At 38.5% G+C, this 21,136-nt stretch overlaps 4 protein-coding genes and 2 long non-coding RNA genes across 9 annotated transcripts; 5 read left to right on the top strand and 1 right to left on the bottom strand.

The window, feature by feature from the left end:
- The first annotated feature begins 170 nt into the window (after positions 1–170).
- Positions 171–2,013, top strand: LOC125145270. Its single transcript, XR_007143611.1, has 2 exons — positions 171–1,812; positions 1,932–2,013. It is a non-coding gene; the product is annotated as an uncharacterized LOC125145270 (long non-coding RNA).
- Positions 2,014–2,672: 659 nt separating this feature from the next.
- On the top strand, positions 2,673–6,613 carry LOC113635488 (neural cell adhesion molecule 2-like). The gene is made up of 3 exons (XM_047816777.1): positions 2,673–4,182; positions 5,908–6,036; positions 6,203–6,613. Exons 1-2 carry the CDS (start codon positions 3,519–3,521, stop codon positions 6,033–6,035), a joined length of 792 nt encoding a protein of 263 aa, XP_047672733.1. The 5' UTR covers positions 2,673–3,518; the 3' UTR covers position 6,036; positions 6,203–6,613.
- Positions 6,254–8,108, top strand: LOC125138404. The gene is made up of 6 exons (XM_047816660.1): positions 6,254–6,630; positions 6,764–6,829; positions 6,968–7,267; positions 7,356–7,625; positions 7,765–7,848; positions 7,921–8,108. The coding sequence occupies exons 1-6, from the start codon at positions 6,254–6,256 to the stop codon at positions 7,985–7,987; spliced, it is 1,164 nt and encodes a 387-aa protein (XP_047672616.1). The 3' UTR covers positions 7,988–8,108.
- A 182-nt stretch (positions 8,109–8,290) lies between these two features.
- On the bottom strand, positions 8,291–17,560 carry LOC113635492 (E3 ubiquitin-protein ligase TRIM69-like). 4 transcript variants are annotated; one of them, XM_047816639.1, is made up of 7 exons: positions 17,424–17,560; positions 11,950–12,083; positions 11,045–11,131; positions 10,567–10,674; positions 10,393–10,479; positions 8,890–9,375; positions 8,291–8,634 (listed from the first exon to the last, which is right to left on the bottom strand). In XM_047816639.1, the coding sequence occupies exons 2-6, from the start codon at positions 12,015–12,017 to the stop codon at positions 8,922–8,924; spliced, it is 804 nt and encodes a 267-aa protein (XP_047672595.1). In that variant the 5' UTR covers positions 12,018–12,083; positions 17,424–17,560; the 3' UTR covers positions 8,291–8,634; positions 8,890–8,921. The 4 variants fall into 4 exon arrangements, with proteins under 4 accessions (XP_047672595.1, XP_026990784.2, XP_026990782.2 ...); XM_027134983.2 differs by lacking the exon at positions 17,424–17,560 and adding an exon at positions 17,257–17,371; XM_027134981.2 differs by lacking the exon at positions 17,424–17,560 and adding an exon at positions 13,075–13,145.
- Positions 16,638–17,761, top strand: LOC125145248. The gene is made up of 2 exons (XR_007143593.1): positions 16,638–16,836; positions 17,388–17,761. It is a non-coding gene; the product is annotated as an uncharacterized LOC125145248 (long non-coding RNA).
- Positions 17,762–18,100: 339 nt separating this feature from the next.
- LOC113635452 (serine/threonine-protein kinase pim-2-like) lies at positions 18,101–21,086 on the top strand. The gene is made up of 9 exons (XM_047816659.1): positions 18,101–18,163; positions 18,268–18,382; positions 19,190–19,312; positions 19,614–19,708; positions 19,809–19,859; positions 20,076–20,297; positions 20,481–20,657; positions 20,753–20,865; positions 20,991–21,086. Exons 1-7 carry the CDS (start codon positions 18,101–18,103, stop codon positions 20,616–20,618), a joined length of 807 nt encoding a protein of 268 aa, XP_047672615.1. The 3' UTR covers positions 20,619–20,657; positions 20,753–20,865; positions 20,991–21,086.
- The last annotated feature ends 50 nt before the right edge of the window (positions 21,087–21,136 follow it).

Here is a 21,136-nt window from a genome sequence, read left to right as displayed (position 1 = left end):
CCTGGTACTCTGGTTTCCTCCCCCGGTCCAAAGACATGCATGGTAGGTTGATTGGCATCTCTGGAAAAATTGTCTGTAGTGTGTGATCGTGTGAGTGAATGTGTGTGTGTGTGCCCTGCGAGTGGGCTGGCACTCCGTCCAGGGTGCATCCTGCCTTAATGCCTGATGACGCCTGAGATAGGTACAGGCTCCCCGTGACCCGAGAAGTTCAGATAAGTGGTAGAAAATGAATGCATGAATGAATTATTAACATTAAGGAAGTAGGAAGAAAAACTCACTAAACAGCATTGAAGTAAAATTCAATTCAAATTTATTTGTATAGTGCTTATTGACTCAAAGCAACTTGACATTGTCTCAAAGCAACTTTACGGAGACAATGTCTCTAAAATAACATAAAACAAAGGTTAATATGAAGATTAATATAATACAACAATTAGATATATTTAAATGTGTTTGTATTTATCCCCAATGAGCAAGTATGAGGTGACTGTGGGGAGGAAAAACTCCCTTAGTCCAACTTGAGCTGGTTGATATCGAGATGTCTCAGGATTCAGTCGCTCTCATTTCTGTGGAGGTCCAACATCATCGTACGGAAGACTATCGGAGCTGGTACAATCTCTGGATGCCTCGGGATGGGTAGAAAGAGAGAAGCAGTGGAGAGGAATTAACGTAGCTGCTGTTCATAATATTAGCAAGCACTAGATGATAATGTGCATTTGTTCAGATGTATTAGAGCACAAGGTTATGATATGTATTATGTGTACGTCTGACTAAAGAGATGAGTTTTTAATCTACATTTAAACTGGGAAAATGTCTATACCAAAGTACCAAAGCTAAATAAGAAAACGCTCTACCACATTTAGTAGACTTTGATATTCTGGGAACTACCAGAAGTTCTGAGTTTTGTGATACAGTCTCAAAGATAATAGGAAGCCTGTCCCTGAATACCTGTGTAATTTTGGAAGCGATCTAGAAGAATGTTGTGATCTATAGTGTCGAATGCAGCACTAAGGTCAAGTAGAACTAATAGGGACATACAGTCTTTGTCCGAAGCTAAGAACAAGTCGTTTAAAGAGAGTATAAGGACAGACACAATATTTGATATGATATGATATGACATGATATGTAGGTTTTCTACAAACTGAAAAAAGCTACAAAAACTGAAACTGTAGCTTTAAAATGAATGGATGCTTTAATTTAACAGTGCAGTTCTGTAAAAATTTTAACATTTTACACATTTAACTTAATCTTAACATCTATTTGGCTCATTTTAATCAGTGGTTTTAAATGTGATTTTTAAAATGCTATAAGGAGATGAATATTTGTGATTATATTATACAGAGAAATATAAATAAAGTCAGGATCATCTCATCATACTGGCCTATAGCCTACTGTTTTATTAAATGGTTGTTTGGGAACATTTCATACCATTAATTTACTCTGTTAGAACAGGAAACCCGACTCATTCTATATTTATAACTTAATGCTCTTGAATGAAAACAGAAACACCGTTACTCAAATCTGACAAAATTAAATGTTTACTTTTTCTCTGTGTACTTTCTTTGAAAGAGAGTGTATAAGAAACAGAAAGTGCTTAGTGTATTTTATTCGTCTAATCATAGCATGTGAAATTCTGTGTGTACGAAGTAATAGTTTTATCTGTTACAGCTCAAATATGCCGTCTCCGTCTCCGAATAACGGTTGGTCAATGTCCAGCACAATGAGCAAGAGGATTTTTCCAAGAGACCGAACGGAAGACAGAGACCTGACACACAATTCAAATATAAACATGTTTTATTCAAGTTTTGAAAGGTTAATTTTAACCCTAACTTTGATGGCAATGTAAAGGTTTTATTAACATACACAGCTGTGTGTCAGGTTCAGGATTACACAACTGGTGATGTTTTTGTCTTTATTTTTGTGTTTTAAAGAAATTTTTGCGGATATAGTGAGTTCTGTCACAGCTCTCTAGCTGACCAGTGAGTGGATGAAGGCAGTTCATTTATAAGGAGGTGTGTTTCCTTACTCCCAGGTTTAACACAAACTTTTAAAATGTGCACACAGCTGTATTTAGAGTTTAGTCCACACTTCAGTATGGACTATCATTAACTAGCTTAATGTTGATCCCCAGGAAGAAACTGGGGAAGACCCCGTCCCCCTGTCTGTCTTGCAGTAGTGACCGGTCTATGGGTGAACCCCCGAGATTCAGCAATGAAAACAACTCACACATCAAGTACAAGCATGAAGTTCAACTCAGGTTTACTGTGATTTTAATAGTGATGTTTGTTTATTCTTTTTACATTTTGAACATCTTTTTTTTATAAGACACTATCCTGATGATGCTGACAGATTTTTACTTGTATTTATATTAAATAAGTAGAGAAGCAGCATCTCCAGATGGACCATGTGTTTATCTCACAAAAAAGATAGACAAAACTTAAAGGTGTGGTGCACATTGTTTAAAAATACGCTTCAGAAAACAGTCTTGCCGACAAACAAAACAAACGTGTAGCCAATGAGCAGAAAGGGGCGTGTCTTGTCAATATGCGGCGGAGAGTGTTCAGTGCACATGTGTGAAATTAGCAGAAAGTGATTGAAACATTGACATGGCGGATACCTGCCGTTACCTCTGCCTCGGGTTCTAGGTGTTTAACGTCGTCATCTGCGTGAAACAGAGCTAAACCTTTCACTGAAAACACGAACCTGAATGATGTGTTCACGAAGATGATCGCTTCCTCAAGTGAGATCGATCTACTTTACAGGCTCACTGAAAAAGAAAAAACAGCTTCCTTTATCGATGGAGTTGTTCTGCAAAGTTCTGTGGATACTGTACTTCAGAATGCAGGAGCAGTTCCTCTTAAAGTCTGGCTCTATCCTCTGAAGAATTTGGACCAATCATCAGCTTGTGTTGTAAAAGACATCAGTCAAGATCAATTATATAAAGCAGAGAACGTTCTGGAAAAACTAAAGATGGACATTAGCTTTTCTCAAACTCTGCTGTCTGTTGTTGTTGGTCATGATGTATTTACACAATTTCCAGCTGTGAAGGATGCTCTGTCAGAGTTTTCTTCACTTCTGCAGCAGTACCAGTCCATATTTCAGAGAAAACTGGCCTCCTGTATTAAGACCATACGAGACACCGGAGCATTAGAGGAAGAGGAGAAATTACAAGATCTTCTAGATGAAAGCAACCAATCGCTATTCCGTTCAGAGTGCAGGCTCCAGTGGCTCCAAAAGAAAAACGCTCAAGTTACAGCTTTGATCCAGTGTAAATCTGCTAGCATCAAAATCCTGAACAATCAAAATGACTTACAGCGCTTTGTCCAGGACTGCCAAGCAGACAAAGTGTTGGGTTTCATTTTTACCTCACTGGAGGGAGAAGATCCGTTTCTTTCAGCTCTCGGCTCTAAATCAGTAAACATTAAGGAATTGTACAGACTTTTGGATACAACTCAGGAAATCCTCTCTGACCTTCATTCATTTTAAAGAAAAACACAAGTGAGAGCATACAAGAAACCATGTTCATTGCTGCATCTGTAACTGATTTCTGTTTTCCTGGTTCTGCGATACATCTTTACCAGTCTGGAGAGTTGGTCAGCCGGAATGTAAAACTCCACATAAAACCAAATCCGTCAGAAATAATTAGAGTGCAACAGACTCGAGTGACGATGAAACTGCAAAGTTTAAAGACAAATACTCAATATTACAGAGTGGAGTATAGAGCAGTGAAGGAAGACAGAAGTCCTATAGATATAAAATGGAGAGTCATCTCTTGCACTGGCGAGAACTGTGTGGTTTCGCATCTCGCGCCAGAAACTCATTACCAACTCCGATATTCTCTAATGGACAGTAATGAAATGACAGACTACAGCCAAGTTACAGAGTTCCAGACAGCCTACAGAGACAGACCTGGAGCACCGACAGTGCTGAAGCCGAATAAGGACTCTCTGTACATTGCCTGGCAGAGGGCCGAGAGTGATGAAGACTCCCCTGTGCTCTACTACCTGGTGGAATATTTGGAGGCTGGGCTGGAGGGTTGGCAGTCCATTCAAACCGAAGGGCCTGTGTGTGAGTGCAGAATAAGTCTTCCATACAGCACCTGTTACAGAGCCAGAGTCTCTGCTGTCTACAGAAATGGAGACATCAGCACTCCAAGTGATGAAACAAAGGTTCCTGTTCGCGGTAAGATTTTTTTGGTGTTTATGTTCACTTGGTGCTGTATTTATAGGTCTTCAACCACGTTTGAAAATAGCCAGTGACTCAGCTGTCTGGACCCCTAGGGGAAGTTCATTCCACCACCTTGGTGCCAGAACAGAGTAGAGTCTTGTAGTATACTTGCCTCTTACCCTGAGAGATGGTGGAACCAGTCGAGCAGTGCTGGTAAATTGCAGTGTGTGGGGTGCACTGCAAGGAGTGATGAGGGATTTTAGGTAAGAGGGAGCTGGTCCATTTTTGGCTTTGTAGGCCAGCATCAGTGTTTTGAATCTGATGCGTGCAGCTACCAGAAGCCAGTGGACGGATTGCAGCAGTGGGGTGGTATGCGAGAACTTTGGCAGACTGAAAACAAGCCGTGCAGCTGCATTTTGGATCATTTGCAGACGATGAATTGCGTTCATAGGTAGACCTGCCAGCAGTGCATTGCAGTAATCCAGTCTTGAGATGACAAGAGTTTGAACAAGTACCTGAGCAGCCTGTGTGGACAAAAATGGCCAAATTCTTCTAATGTCGTAGAGAAGAAAGCGACTTGAGCGAGTCACATTAGCGAGACAGGACTTAGAGAAACTTGTTCATGCTTTCATCACCAGCAGGGTGGATTATTGCAATGGACTCCTTACTAGGATCCCCAAAAAGACCATTAGACAGTTGCATCTCATACAGAACGCTGCTGCCAGAATTCTGACCAGAATCAAAAAAAATCTGAGCACATCACTCCAGTCCTCAGGTCCTTACACTGGCTTCCAGTTACATTTAGAATAGATTTTAAAGTATAGTTACTCGTTTATAAACCACTTCATGGCTTAGGACCGAAATACATTACAGATATGCTAATTGAATATAAACCAATCACATTTATTTTCTTTAATTGTTCTTTGTTTTTATTATGATGTTATCATGCGTCTCTTATTTTTACATATATTTTTTTTTCTCTCTTATAAATTGTTTTCTAATTTCTATGTAAAAGCACTTTGAATGACCTCTGTGTCTGAAATGTGCTATAAAAATAAACTTTCCTTGCCTTGCCTAGCAACATTAGAGGAAAAGGACAGTTGATTGTCCATGGTTACTCCAAGGTTGCAAGCTGTGGCTGAATAGGAGATCAGATTGTTGCACAGGGATATAGCAAGACCATGACCTGGGGATGAACCTGGGGATGAATCACCTGGGATGAACAGCAGTTCAGTTTTACTAGGATTGAGCTTTAACTGATGAGCAGTCATCCATGATGATATTTCTGCCAGACATGCTGAGATCAGATCAGAAGCCGTGGTATCTGAGGGTGGGAAAGAGAAGATAAGTTGTGTATCATCAGCATAGCAGTGGTAAGAGAACCCATGTGAGGAAATAACACCAAGAGAGTGAGTATACAGGGAGAAAAGAAGAGGACCAAGTACTGAGCCCTGTGGGACACCAGTGGAGAGTCCCATTTTCCTACCGGCTTAATGGTTGTATCACATTTGCACCTCTTGGGTTGGTTGTTTAATTCCTGCCTCAACCCAGAGCTCCAAGGGATTCCTTTGTGTTTTCCTCCCTCAGGCCAAAGACATGCACTGTAGTCTGTAGTCCAGGGTTTCCAACACCTTGTTCCCTGAGTCCCTAGGGATAGACTCCAGACTCCCTGTTGACCCTATGCCGGATAGGCAATACATGCATGTATGGACGTATTAACTCTGGTTCTGTTGTTTCCAGTATGGTCCATTGATCTCTCTAAGAGAAAGGCCTCCATCTTCCTGGAGGTTTTGCGACAAACAACAAAGAAATGTGTAAAGCTTCGAGACTGCACAGGTGAAGAGTTTTCTCCTACATATCCCAGCTGAGGTGACTGTTAAGCATCATCCTTTTCATATTTTGAAGTCTAAAATAATTTATGAAAGTAACATGGCATTTCCTTCATCTTTAGAGTAAAACTCCTCTGTCATAGTCCTATCTATGATTTATATGTTCTTATTTCTGTTCTTGCAATATTAATGTCATTATTTTGTAGTGTTGATCCACCTCAGACTCTGAAAGAATCACTCACACAAGGAGAAAAAATATGACGGCGTTCCTGATAAATCTTTGTCTGCAAGCAGCGATCCATCAGAAAGACAGCATTCTGGAAACTGTACAGAAATTGCCTTTACTCTGTTTCAAGACTTATCGAGAGCAGTCTGATTTTCTACTGGACCTGTACTTATGTGTAACAGACTACGAGGCTCGAACAGGTCAGAAGGTCAGACCAGCCTTACAGGCTGTTTACCAGAAACATCCAGAAGTCTGGTCTTTAAACCTGTCTGAGAAGAAAGTTTCATTCTTCCTGGAAGTGCTGAAACTCCAGACGGTGAAGAAAGCAGTAGAGCTAAGAGGATGGTCAGAGGAAGAGAATGAAATTAGGAGCCTTCTTCAGTGTCTGCCCTACATCTCTAAGCTCAGGTGACTTTGATTGGTCATAAGTAACATGTTTTTTTTTTCAGTTAATTTGCAAGGGCTCATAATTTGGATGCTGATTTAAAAAAAGTAATAAACCACTTGATAACATAGTCTGGTGAATGTCACCAAATGCCAGGAGTTCTGATCACACGTTGTTTGAGAAATGCATCATTCCACTACTCAGCCATATCTCTCATCTCAGGTTGGCCAGATTCAGATTCTCTTTCAACCAAAAGTTTTGTTTTGTTTTACACCATGTCTGAGCTTAGGTGTGTTACCACTGGTTAGAAGAAGTGTTATGTTAAATATTTAGTTTGTGTATTGATGGAAATGTTCTCAGGCTTGACCGGCTGCTATTGCTGAGACTGCTCCACTGCTGCAATATTCCTGAGCTCCAGAAGGAGGCAGCAGTTCTTCTCTCTGCTCTACACCACAAGCTGGACTTCTCCTGCCAGGACGCTCTGGACCTCACAGCAGACACGACCACATTCAGTCTGGTTCTGAGCAGTGATGACTGCAGGATCATTTCCATGGCTATCCAGAGAGCTCACATACACATTCAGCTCGTTATTCTGGACTGTGAGATGGAGGAGGCAGCAGTAGAAGAGCTGTTTCCTGTTCTACACACAGTCACGCTGCAGTAAAAAGGCTTTTTTTATGTGTAATACATCTGTGTATTTGTGCAGAAATTATGTATACACCTATAAAACTCTGAGTCTTTGTATCAGCTGCAGTAAAGCTTTGCTGCTCCGATTCTTGTCCCATGTGGATCTGGGTTCTGAGGAGGAGTGCATGAGGCAAGCAATGGCTCTCTCCCAGGCTTTGAGAGATAAAGTGGACCTGAGTGAGACCCAGCTGAATATGCAGGCCTGCAAATCACTGGCGCTGGTTCTGGAATATTCTGAGGATCTGTCGCAACTGGACCTAAGCCACTGTCGGATCAGTGATGACCAGCTGGAGCTGCTAATGCCACAACTACACAAAACTTGCATCCTTGAGTGAGTGCTGAATGTACCGATGATCCGAGTGTTGTCCTTTTGTAGGTTGTATTGCGATCAGTCTATTCCTAGGGACACATATCTGATACAATGTTCAGCAGATTTACAGGTGTGTTAATTGCATTTATTTTCATTTCAGCCTCAGCAACAATCACATAACTGATGTTGCAGCAAGAAAGATCTACAACGTCCTCTCAATAATCAGCAATATTCAGACTGTGTGGTAAGTGTGTGTGTGTTAGTATTTCCTATATTTTAGTTCAAGGCTAATTATGTGTGTTTTTTTTTCCAACAGTCTCTTCAACAACAGAATCACGGACCCTTCACTCTTTCTCCAGGACAAGCGCTTTGAGATTTGGTGATCAACTCTAAGTGACACTGTAAATGTGATTTTTATGCAACCTACTGCATCTTATATGTAGCAAATAATTGTCTTTTGCCATTTTTCAATAAGACAATTAAATGACTGGATGTTAATCATTACGCAGAGGCAAAGGGAGAAAGTTCCACAGAGCATTACAGTATTACAGTATTAATCCATATTTAAAATTACATGGTTAGCTATACTGCGAAATATAGCTAGATATTTTCTGAGTGCGAGCACGAGTTAGCAGAGCAGCAGGAGTACAACTAGAGACAATAGTCACTTACACTTTTACCTGTAATTTTTTTTTTACAATTTTTGTTGAGTTTACTGACTTTTTTTAATAACATTTCTGCAACAACACATTCAAAATCATACAGATTTTTAGACATAAAAGCGCAGTGATAAACAGGGGATTCAATTGTGGGTTAAAGGCTTGGTGGACCTGGGATTCAAACCTATGACCTTCTGCTCAGTAGTCCAAAACCTTAACCACTGAGCTACATAGCAGGTGCTCAAAATACAACAACAACAAATATACAAAGTGTGTAAGCTAAAGCAGGAGAAGGAGAAAGAACAGGAAGCCTTCAGGACAGGAGGTCAGAGTGACCGTGGCTGTGGAATGCTCAGGCTCAGAGATGAAGCCTGTGTGAGAGAGTAAGAAACAGGACATTAATCATTATATCATTAATCATTCATTACATTATACACATTATACAGCACCATTTTACTGGAGGGAGATATGATGCCAAGAGGAGTAAGGATGGTAAGAAATACATTTAAAGCTATTATAAGAAATATGTTCTATTATAAATCTGAAATCTAATATCTTACACCACAGAACAAACTCAACCCTATGTACTGTAAGAAATCGACTGGGTAAAAATAAACCCATCTCACCTGGAGGATTAGTTTTGTCCAACTTGTGGTCCTCATGCTTCAGCTATTTTCTTGGGCTCCATAAGGGTATGTTTTTGCAGCGCTTCTACAGTGTAGTGCTGCCTCACGTGGGCTTCACAGTAAGATTCCTGGCAGGTCAGACACGACTTCACTGCCCTTATCTTTCTCCCAGAGCAGGAATCACAGGCTACATCTCCAGGTCCGACGTCGCTCAGAGTAGGATGAGCAAGACTAATCGCCACATGCTGCTGAGTGAGCACCACGTTAGACAGAGTGAAGTTCAGGTTCAGTGCAGGACGAGATTTAAATCTCTTCCTACACTGAGGACAGGAGTAGCATCCTGTAGAGGATATTTTGCTCCAGTAGGATTCGATGCAGGTCCTGCAGAAGCTGTGTCCACAGGGGATGGTCACAGGCTCCTTTAGCATGTATTTACACATTGAACACCTCAAGTGTTCCTTCATCATCAGACTGGTGCACGACTCCCTGGGTTTCATATATAAAATAAAGCAATGAATCAATTCCATATTAAAGGTGCAGTGGTTATATTTTTATTAGGATCACTTACAAAATCAGGGCAATTGGAACATGGATATGGGATCATATTTTTTTTGTAATATTATAGTCGTATATAGTAGTATATAATAGTATATAATACTTTATTGTAGTCCTGCTAAAATATTCAGGCCTTTTTTCCTCATACAACTAAAAACTCCTAAAATACAATGCAGTTATCATGCATTTATATTTAAATCTAATGAACTAAATGCAATCAAAACTTTTCTTTATTTTTCTGGTTAGGAAAAATAATCTAGTCAAGCTGAGATGGGAAGAGATATGAGAGGCAGTCAGTACTTAAAACACCCACACAGCTGTCAATCACTCCAGCTTAAAGGTGGGGTGCGCGATGTTTGAGAAACGCTTCGGGCCGACAATCAAAACAAACGTGTAGCCAATGTGCAGAAAGGGGCGTGTCTTGTCAATATGCGGCGGAGAGAGTGTTAGGTGCGCCCCATTTAGGTTAGGGGTGTGTATGTGTTGGTGATTTCAAATGTCAACATTGGCTTTAAACATCGTGCACCGCACCTTTAATGAGGTTTTACTCTTTGAGAAAACGTTGTATTTATTTGAATCAACTCAGTTTTATCTGTATAGTGTTTTAACAGTGAACACAAATGCTCAAAGCATTTTACAGAAATATCAAAATTCTGAATAAAAAAGATAATGTTTAACATTTAAATGTATTCCTACTGAGCAAAAAAAAAGGGAAGAACCCTTGAGAGGAACCAGACTCATAACGCAACCTGATTCATTTGCCACCGTTACTTCAGGCTTGTTCATTAGGGATACATACAGGTATACTGAGTTATTTTTATTCTTCCTATAAAGTCTCCCCTTTCTTCAGATGTCAGTGGTTTTTATGTTACGGCTGATTATCGTGTTCCTTCACTGACATGCACAGATGAGCGAATAAAACCTTGAGACATAGAAAATGATCCATACCTGCTATTGACCGTGACGGGAAGCTCAATCGACTGCTCAGATTGAACAGATACCAGTGTTGGAGTTGGAGACACTTGATCAATTACTCTGGTTCAAATCAAAATATCAGTATTACAAAACCAGAAGACAAACCTACAGAAATAGATAGATAATGTCTGCAATATCTGCACTTACTTCCTCACATCAGCACCTTGGCTGAACTTTAATGGATCTATCATCGACTGGGCACTTTTCATGGAGCAGTATGAAGCAGCTGGTGAAATCGGTGCGTAGCAGGACTCCCTGTGGTTTACACACAAGAACAAACACTGATCATCGTCAATTTTGCACCGTGATGTTTATCTTGCCTTCCAAGGCTATAGTGTCTGTGTCATGTGACATCACATGCTATGCTTTAATAATCTGTGACAGCTGGTGTGCTTATTAGCAGCAGGATCAACTTCAGGATCATCTGTAATCGTTATGTCCAAATTACCATTGATTTCTCTCTCGATCCAAAGGACAAACATGCTCACATCTATGGTCATCAGCTTCACCTGAATACACACTTATCTAATACACCCGGAAGAGCTGCTTCTCAAACAAGACATTTTATATTAAACAGGGCTTTAATACAGCAGCTGGAGTTTTAGAACAGATAATAAAGACTTACCCAAGAAGACCTTGTATTCTGGTCTCTAACTGGTCTGTTCCTTGGTCACTGCACATAGAAGCTGGTGACAGTCTCTGCTGATTTGGGCTGCAGAAAGAACAGGTGACATTAATTAATGTCTCTTTGTCATACCTACAGACGTCAGTGATTTGAAAGTGTGGTGCACGATGTCGGGCCGACTAACAAAATAAACGTGTAACCAATGAGCAGGGGCGTGTCTTGTCAATATGCGGCAGAGAGAGTTCAGTGCGCATGTCTGACATTAGCAGAAAGCGATTGAAACATTGACATGGCGGATACCTGCCATTACCTGCCTCGGGTTCTAGTTGTTGAACGTTGTCTTCCGCATGAAACGGAGATAAACCTTTCACGGTACAACACACAGTACGACAAAAACACATTTGTACGACCATAGTATTACTCATTGTGTTCATTTACTGATAAAAATATCCCCTCGGCCAGCTGCCACAGCAGGTTCCGCCATAATAGTTACCTGGGTTATGTATGTATGTGTGGGGCGGAGCTATCAATACAGGGGTGGGACCCATTTGGGTTAGGGGCGTGTTTGTTTTGGTGATTTCAAATGACATTCAAATGCCATGTGAATTAAAAAGATAAAAGAAACTAAGTTAGAAGTATATAGAGTATAGGATGTGTATACAAATCGGTTTATATATTAGCACGTTTAGGTAGTCAGATGCAGATGCTCACTGTAAATGGAAAGTGGAAGTAAATGGAAGATATTTCCTATATTGTGTATTACAGTATTAGTGTATTTAATTAGTGTATTTAATAAAAAATAAGCTTTAGTTTATCATCATCATCATCTATCATGTCCCGAAGAATCGTCTTTTACTTATTTACTTCTACAGTAAAAGAAACAGCAGTGTGAACTGTGAACCCACCTCATGTCCTCAAACTCATCACACTCCTCACTGTCAGGCTCATAACTGGATGTGTGCATGAACTCCATGGACTGGATTCTGGGGGTGGAGCGAGGGCTGAGTGTAATGTTTAATCCTAACGTCCTGAAAAACAGCTGAGAAATCAGAGGAGAGTGAAACAAGCAGCTGAGGTAAACCTTTCTATTTGACCAATAAATCGTTAGCCATATCTGATAGAAGTTATGAATTTCTTTAAGTTTTTGGAAAGAAAACCACAATTATAAATACAAACTATATAAAACCCAGTGGGGTGATAGCTAAAGTGGTTAGGGCAAGGCCCTTAACCCTCAGGGGCACTGTGTCATGGGCGACTCAGCGCTCTGACCCCAAATAAAGGCAGCTTCTTCTTCACTGTTGAAAATGTTTACCGTTTTCACTTATTTATTCACTTAAACGCAGTCATGGTAGTTAAACTGAGTTACCTGCTCTGTTTATATTTCAGCAAACAGAATTCTACAGGTTTGTTACACAATATTACAGCCAAGTACTATTTAATAATAATAAAAAAATCCTGTTTTCTTTTCTCTTCTATACTGTATATAAATTAAAATTATATATAAATTGAAAAGCAACGAAAACCCAAAGTTACTTCATGCATGGTTATCAGGTCTGTGTCAAAACAAATAATTACACAGATTTAGGGAGTTTAGAAAGTATAAAAAAATTAATGTTATTTATAATATAATGTACATATATAACACCTTCACGTAAGTGTTTTACTGTTTTACTCTCTCAAAACCTGGCAACCCAGCCAGCAACTTCTACCCAAACCTGTTTATTCCCAACAATCACCAACATGTCTAAATAGGTAGTGTCCTTAGATGTTCTATCTAACATAGTACAACAAAACAGGTAAAGAAGGAAATAACTGTCTTTAAGAGTGGGTAACTAACTTTAAAACAACTGTTGTTGGGAAAAACAACATCACTATCTATCTATCTATCTATCTATCTATCTATCTATCTATCTATCTATCTATCTATCTATCTATCTATCTATCCAACTAGTAAGAGACTATGATATTATATTAACTATACAACCAAAATCAAGCTTTTTACTGACGTTTTATGACTATTTTCTACTCACCCCGAGAAAACAAACACTACTTTTGTCACTTTTAATGGAAGTTGGCAAACCACATTAAATTTATTACTGTCACCTACTGGACTGGAGTGTGAACTGTTGTGAGCCAGCCTCATATACTGTGTGCAAGAGATGTTATCAGACACTGGCATGTACTGGATGGAGTTACAGGACTCTACATACCTGATACTGGTTTTCTTAATACTGGTTCTCAGCAAATAAATAATAATAAATATCAAGGTACACCACGACCAATTATTGACTTATCCGTCAATAGACAGACGGACATAGATAATACAAAGAGAAGGAGAAATAGGGAAAGAAAAGCGAAACGCAAGGGGAATAAACAAAGAAAGATTGATGTAAAAATCCAAAAGGTTGAAGAATTGGTTGAAGAGTTGAAAGATTTGAATATGAGTGTTTAAAATAAGACACAGAGGGATCAGACGCTGTACCTAGACAGCTGGAAGAAGATTCCAAAAGAAAAAGAAGACTAATAATGCATTATGTGTTATTATGTTTAATTTTAAGAATGTTCGAGAAAAATTCTGAAATGCTTTTCTTTTACTTATAATCATGTATCCTCATGTAATAGAGTTGATTAGATTAATATTGTTTCTTTTACTGTAAACTTTCTTGAACGCTTATAAAGCCTACTGTGTATTACTGAGAGTATCTGCACAGAAGTGTTTCAAGGCCTGCTGTTAAAGTGAAGCCTTCTGTGTATTCGCAGGGAGTAATCTGCACGCGCAGTGTTTTATAGCTTGCTGTCAAATTCCATGGCAAGAGAAAGCTTCAGTTCTATATAATCACAGCCTGAGAAGTTGCAGGAAGTATGACCATATATAGAAGTGTTAACCGTGAGGTTAGAAAAAAAAGAGATTAGCAGCACACACAGAGTCGGCTGGCGAGATATGTTTGGGAAACCGAGAAGTATTTATGAAATAAGATGGTAGCCGTCTAAAAGGCACAAAGCCAACCAAACCTGACAGCCAAATCTATCTGGCCACAGTAAAAAAGTATAAAAGCTTGCCTTGAATCACATTGAGTGTGCATTCTATTGTAAGCAGCCTAGTGCATGTTATACTTTGGTTGCATCATAGAACAAACGCAAGTTTACACTTGGAGAGTGTTTCTTGGTTTGTTATAATCTTTGCATCTTAATACCTTTTACTTATTCTAGTACTGTTTGATTATTTGAAGGAAGTTTTTGTTTGTAATCTTTTTCTTTTTCTTTTACATATATTACACACACCTATTTGTATTACACTACTTTTAATAAAAAGAAGGCCTCCCTTTGTGAGGATCCTGGAAAGACAAAAAGGTCTAAGTCTGCCTCCTTCATTTAAAGATTCAAACAATAGTTTAAGTCCTTGGAGAGGAGCCTTTGTTAGAAGACTGAGGGGACTTCGAAGGACACCTGCGTTCAAGGTAAGACCAACTTTTAATAGTTGATCTTGTGTTTCCAACACGACCCCGTGCCAATTAAGATACACTCCTTAGTGGGGGCGCGGAAGGTTTCCTATGCAATCCGAAAACATGTGTTGCTAAGGGGCAAGTATGTCAGTATAATTACTTCAGAACTAAAGCTTGACACACAATAACTAACAAACAAACAACAACCAAACACTTTCCCACAGTTAACCCAGTGTCTTTCAGATAACTTTTTTTCTTAACTGTGAGGTTAATGCTGTCTGTAGATGGATTTGATGGATTTCTCTTTCCAAAGTGATAGGTTTCTTCCATTCCAAGCTGAACAGTCTTACTAATACCTCAAGTGTGTCATATTCTTGTGTATTTTGCAAAAGGTTTAACCACTCTGAACTTTGTTCCAGAGAAGACACCAAAGGCTACATCTATAGGCCTAGGGAGGCTATGAGCAGAAAGCACAGGACTGTAGCCAGCCTGCTTCAGTACATAATCAAGTGCCTCATTTAGGTTTAGTGCACTGCAAGCATCAAAATTCTTCCCACACTTAGAGTTGAAGTAACGTTTATTCCAATGGTTTGATGTAGATGTTGCATGAGATGGGCACAGGCTCTTTCAAATAATCCACCAAAGAGATAAATGGTTCAGTGTAAGTACAACAGTCATCAGTAACTACAGCTCAAATGGAAATTTCACTGCTCATACACTGAGTAGCAAACTCTGTGACTTACAGTGGCTTTCAGATCAAAAACACAATCTCTGGATCTAACATGATGATAAGTCTAAGAATACCATGAAGCTAAAATCCTTAAGGTTTTAATTTTTTTATTTAAAATTTAATCTGGCCACAAGTTCAGAAAAAAGAGTGATCAAGATATAATCTAGTATTCAGATTTTGAGGCAATATACAGAGAGGAGATCTGTCTGCAAAGCCACAACAAAGACAAACAACATAATCACCCAATTTACACCAAAATACCCCTCAAGCACTAAAATTGGAAATGGAACAAGAAAGGTGTTTGTTTCATAAGGCTAGTCCACACCATTTATAAACTACTGCATCAATTCAAAATGACCAACACAGTAAAATGGTGTCATTGGCCTTAGTATTGTCTTGCTGCATTTAAATATATCATTTTCACATTATACACAAAGATTTCAAAAATAGAAATCTGAGATAAAACTGATATAAAAACACTTGAGTCAAAAGATACAAATGTTGCTGCCTTTTTTAAGATGATATCTGTATATTGTAAAAAGGAAACAAAGCTGGTTGTGTAGAGAGTGAAGCCCATAACCTGCCAAGTTTGAGAAATGAGGGTGTATATATATGCGTTGATGCCATGGATGTCATTTCATTTATGAAATTATAAATGAGCACATTATTTTTGTCATAACATGAACTATATTGCATAAAGGACTGCATAGATCTGTGTTTTGGCCGAAAGATTTAATGTTCTCCTAAACCGTTTTAATAATATTGCATGTGTATATAATATTTACATAATAATAATAATAATAATAATAATAATAATAATAATAATAATAATAATAATAAGTTTTAAATAAATAAATAAATAGATAGATAGATAAATAAATAAATAAATAAATAAATAAATAAATAAATAATAAAAGTTATACATTAACTTTATACACTACATTATACACTGCTTTCAAGTTTTGTTTGAATATTGTGTTTTGGCCCTAAGAATGAATGTTCTCTTAAACATGTTTAATAATATAACATTTGTATATAAAATTTACATAATAATAATAATAATAATAATAATAATAATAATAATAATATTCATAATATTCATAATATTCATAATATTCATAATAATATTCATAATATTCATAATAATATTCATAATATTCATAATAATAATTATTTTTAAATAAATAAATTTAGATTCTGAAAAAGTTATACATAAACAAAAGCACTGCTTTCAAGTTTTGTTTGAATATTGAGGGAAATTGGCTCTATGGTATAGACAGCAAGAGCATTTTAAGTTATTAATAAATAATTATATTATAATGTTAATTAGTTATATAATAATTGTTCTTACTGTAGTTTATCTATCGAATAACAAAATAAATTTCATTATAAATTAATAATAGGAACAAATCATTTTATATGCATTTAGTGGTTGTTTTTGTTATGTTTACAAAGTTGGCAGTTGATGTGACTTGAAAGTTTTTACAGTAGACATTTAAATTAAATTGTTAAAACCGTGAACATGACGTCACTCACTACGAGAGATTTTGTCACGACTCAAGAGGAATTAGTGACATTAATCTAGAGTTTTACTCAGTTACTCATGTCGAGAGCTACAAGTAAGCTGACTTTGTGTTTTTGTCTGATTATAAATGTGATGTAAATCTAGAGTAAATGAACTATTAGTTGATGTCAGACGGTCACTAGATGTTCCACAGACCCCACGATAGGCGTCGAGCATATTGTGTTTACACAGTTAGCTGATGATTTTACAGCGTCTAGGCTGAATAACTGCTTTCATGACAAAACTTATAGTATACAGTATATAGATAAGAATTGTGAGGAAAAAGACGAGATAAATACTAGATTTGAAACACAATTACGAGAGAAACAGCCTCTCACAACGAGCATTAAAACATTACTATTTTGTGCCGTTTTGTGACGTTTCGCTATAACGCTATCTTTCGCATATAAAAAGGACCAAAATTAGAGCACTGAACATCCAGCACAACAGAGGCGTTTTTAACTAACTAACTTACATCCTGGTGAAAAAGTGACCTCCTGTGATGAGAACCGGTAGTGTGTCATTTCTCTCATGAACACTTTTAGAAAATAACACGAAATAAACATTAAATCGCTGATTTTCAATGTTTGTTTTTTTTTACCTCAGGAATTGAATGGAAATGGAAGATATTCTTAATCTTACCGATGAACAGCTTCCTGCTGTAAATGCTTGGTTTAATATAGGTAGGAAACACACACACACGCACACGCACACATGCACATACACATACACATACAAACACACACACACACACACACACACACACACATATACACACACACACACACACATACAGTACACACACACCAGAAAATATATCAGGTATAAAGTGTTCAATGCTTCAAAATATATAACATTCACAGCATTTAGTCATGTAATTACTCAGTAGCTCAAACTAAGGTTTTCACTGCAGGGAACAAGTTATGGGATGAACCTGAACCCTTGGAAAACAACCATGAAGTTCATTTCCCCCTTATGAGGTGAGTCTCTTTTTCCGTTCTTATAGCACACAGAATTTAAACATTAATTGAAACCAGTAAAGAATAATCATTAGGAGTTTAATACATGTGCACAGTAATCCAAATAATGCAGTTGTGTCAACGTGTGTTGCAGCAAAAACCTGCAGAATCTGCTGCAGTTTATTCAGTGGCAAATACAGAATAGTCATAAATGCAACCAAGTGGAAGAATATATATTCTGGCAGATAATGGAATTGTTCTGCCATCAAAATGGAGTAAGTATTGCAGTTCATTAAGCTACATCCCCAACACCTACAGTAGATGTGTTAGCTAATGATATTTCTTTTACAGAAAGTGATGATGTGCGAAGTCGCGTCCCTCCTCTTGAAGGTCTACAACCTGCTTCAGAAGAAACCAGTTGTAGTAAGTAGATCACACACCAGTATCAGCATGTGTCTGAATGTGACCATGTAATTTTGTGTTGTTTTTGCCAGTATCTTGCTACATAACGTTAATTTGTGCTACAGGACAGAAATGTCCTGATGTTGAAGGAGTGGTGCCTTCCTCTGGCTCGGCTTTTGTGCTCCTCTGCACCGGATGACGAGCAGAGAGAAGCTGTGATTAAGATAGGAGATGATCTCGGTATGGATACACAACAGTAGTATTTTTCTATTATTATGTCATGTATCATGTATGTAACTGCACTGTGTCCTGATCCTCACATGAATCTGCAGCCTCCAGAAAACTGACGTTCGCAGAGCATATCTGCTAAGTGGTGACAAAAGTGGAGCTGGGGTCACGTAGACAGTTCGAGTTGATCGGCTGTGACAGGTATTATTGTATAAGTGTGTGTGAGAGAGATGGTTTATTTATACTTGCTATTGACACATTGTTATATTGCTTCCAGATTGCCATATGGCATGTTAGCCTTGTTTGAACCCTTTCTGAGAACTGAGACATACGAGTACATGCTGTGGCTGACATCAGGAAAAGCCCAGCCAAGCTTCCAGGTTAGAATTGATCCTCTTTTCTTTTTCATGGGAACTGATGAGTCAAAACTAACCACTGAGATCGAATGAATGAATCTCTTGTCTCTCTTAGATCTTCAAGTACTTACTGGCCAGCAGAATGGCTTATTTGTATGCACCTGAAAGAGCCATTAAATACTGTGCGGTCATCGCTAGGGCAGTCGTCACGTTCCCAGACAGAATGTCAAGGAGCTTTACTGAACAGCTTGTTTTGGTAAATACGTTTATTACTAATTCTGAAACAGTTGCTAGGTTTCGAAAAAGCATCAGCCTCCTCACCAATGTACTTTCTGTGTCTGTCTTATAGCTGTCATGCACACTGCAAAACGAGGATTCTGAAGAACCCGAGTGGTTGCTAGAGCTCAAGCAGCTGCACAGAATTAAATTAGCAAATGCTAATGTTAGTGATGACCCAGAGCAGCACATGACATCTACAGCCAGACATTCAGAGCTTCTGAGATCCAGCAGTCAGAAGGTTGCTTGTTGACTGAGAATATCTCTGAACTCCAGTCTCCTGATTCGGAGTACTATGCTGACCTGGAAGGTAAGTTACGCTGCACCATGTGGACAAAAACTGAACCGAACATTATTCACAATTTGTATTGTGGAAGCTGTAAGTACAAACCCAGTCAACAACAACATGATCATGTCTGATCATTTATCAATTTTTAATGTCAACACCGTTACAAGGTACTTTAACTTACTACTACCAAAATAACCATGCTGTAATATAATATCCATAGACAACACAAGTCTCATTCAATACTGAAACAGAAGACACTGAACATGATGCTCTTTCGTTCTTCATTCATTTTTATTAAACTAAATTATTGTCTCTTTAATAGCATTGCTTTCATTGCGGTACCAATTGGGAGAGCTGCTGAGGAGCGGACACTTCAGCTTTGTTTACAAAGCAGTCCGGATTGCAGATAAGAAAAAGGTAAAGGTTCTAAAAAGGAAAGGTTTTTGCTGACATTGCTAACAAGTAGAAAAATTATGCCTTTTAGAATCGACTAATTATGTCTTGTATTTGCGAACAGGTCACCGTTAAGGTCGTCACTAAGTACATACCTCTTACAACTACGAAAATGGTAAGTAAACTTATTTTTATTCATTGTAGTTAAATTTGCTCCGACTCATATACAGGAAGAAATCGTTTTATTACCTGACATACATCACAGATACTACAGGAACACAGGAACTGGTCTAGCATCAGTGCTACCAATCTAACTCTTTACCATTGTAACAGTTCCTCTTAGCACAGTTTAGATGTATTCATATCCAGCCCATGTCTGTTGTCATTTTAGCCTGGAGTGACGGAGGAACTGCCCACAGAGGTGGCGCTAATGATGATGGCTTCCAAGCCACCTGTCTGTAGCAACATTGTGGAGCTACTGGAGTGGTTCGACGAGGGCAGTCAGTTCATCTTGGTCCTGGAACTATCAAGCCCCTGTATGGACCTCATGGAATTTCAAAAGCTTCAGAAAGGTTTCCTGTCTGAATCACAGGCTCGAGACATCATGGTTCAGGTGATTCGGGCGGCTTGTCACTGCTGTGATCGTCAAGTGTTTCACTGTGACATCAGGGCTGAGAATCTCATCATCAACCCTGATACTTTAGAAGTCAAACTGATTGACTTTGGCTGTCAAAATTAATGCAGTGGAGAATATTTTTAAAATGATTTTTGTGACCTTTCTGTCTTTTAAACTCAGGCACTATGTACTTTGCACCTCCTGAGTGGCTGTATGGTGACAAGTACATGGCCATTCCTGCTACCATCTGGGGTTTGGGCATACTCCTGTTTCACCTGCTCTGTGGAGAATTCCCCTTCGAAGGACTACTTAGCTTAAATTACGGCTACCTGAAAGTACCTTCTGACTTGTCTCCAGGTAAGTCTATGCAGAAAAATGCACAATAAAGCTATAATATAATAAAAGCAAGATGCTTTTAAAATTAACTGTTGATTTTTATTTTATCTCGACAGAGTGCTTCCACATGCTAATGTGGTGCCTGGATGTAAACCCTGAAACGCGGCCAACTTTTGAGCACTTGCTCAGGCACGAGTGGTTTACTGGGACAGTTCAGGACAAAGTCCAGGTTAGACAGTGAGGATGCAGTAGAGTTGATTAATATCATTTGAGAGATGCTGTAATGTCTTTATATGTAAGACAAATGTTTTCTGTCCTTTTCTATACTCATATCGAATGTGTTTTGCTTTGCAGATTCCTCCTGAAACCACAGATCTTGAGACACGCTGACAACACACACACACACACACACACACACACACACACACACACACACACACAAACAAAAACGTATGGACTTATTCATTGTTGACTTATTGATTTTGCAGTTCTTGAATTAG

This window comes from Tachysurus fulvidraco, chromosome 7 (assembly GCF_022655615.1).
Source record: "Tachysurus fulvidraco isolate hzauxx_2018 chromosome 7, HZAU_PFXX_2.0, whole genome shotgun sequence".
Classification (NCBI taxonomy): domain Eukaryota; kingdom Metazoa; phylum Chordata; class Actinopteri; order Siluriformes; family Bagridae; genus Tachysurus; species Tachysurus fulvidraco.
This window is presented reverse-complemented; position numbering and strand designations above follow the sequence as displayed.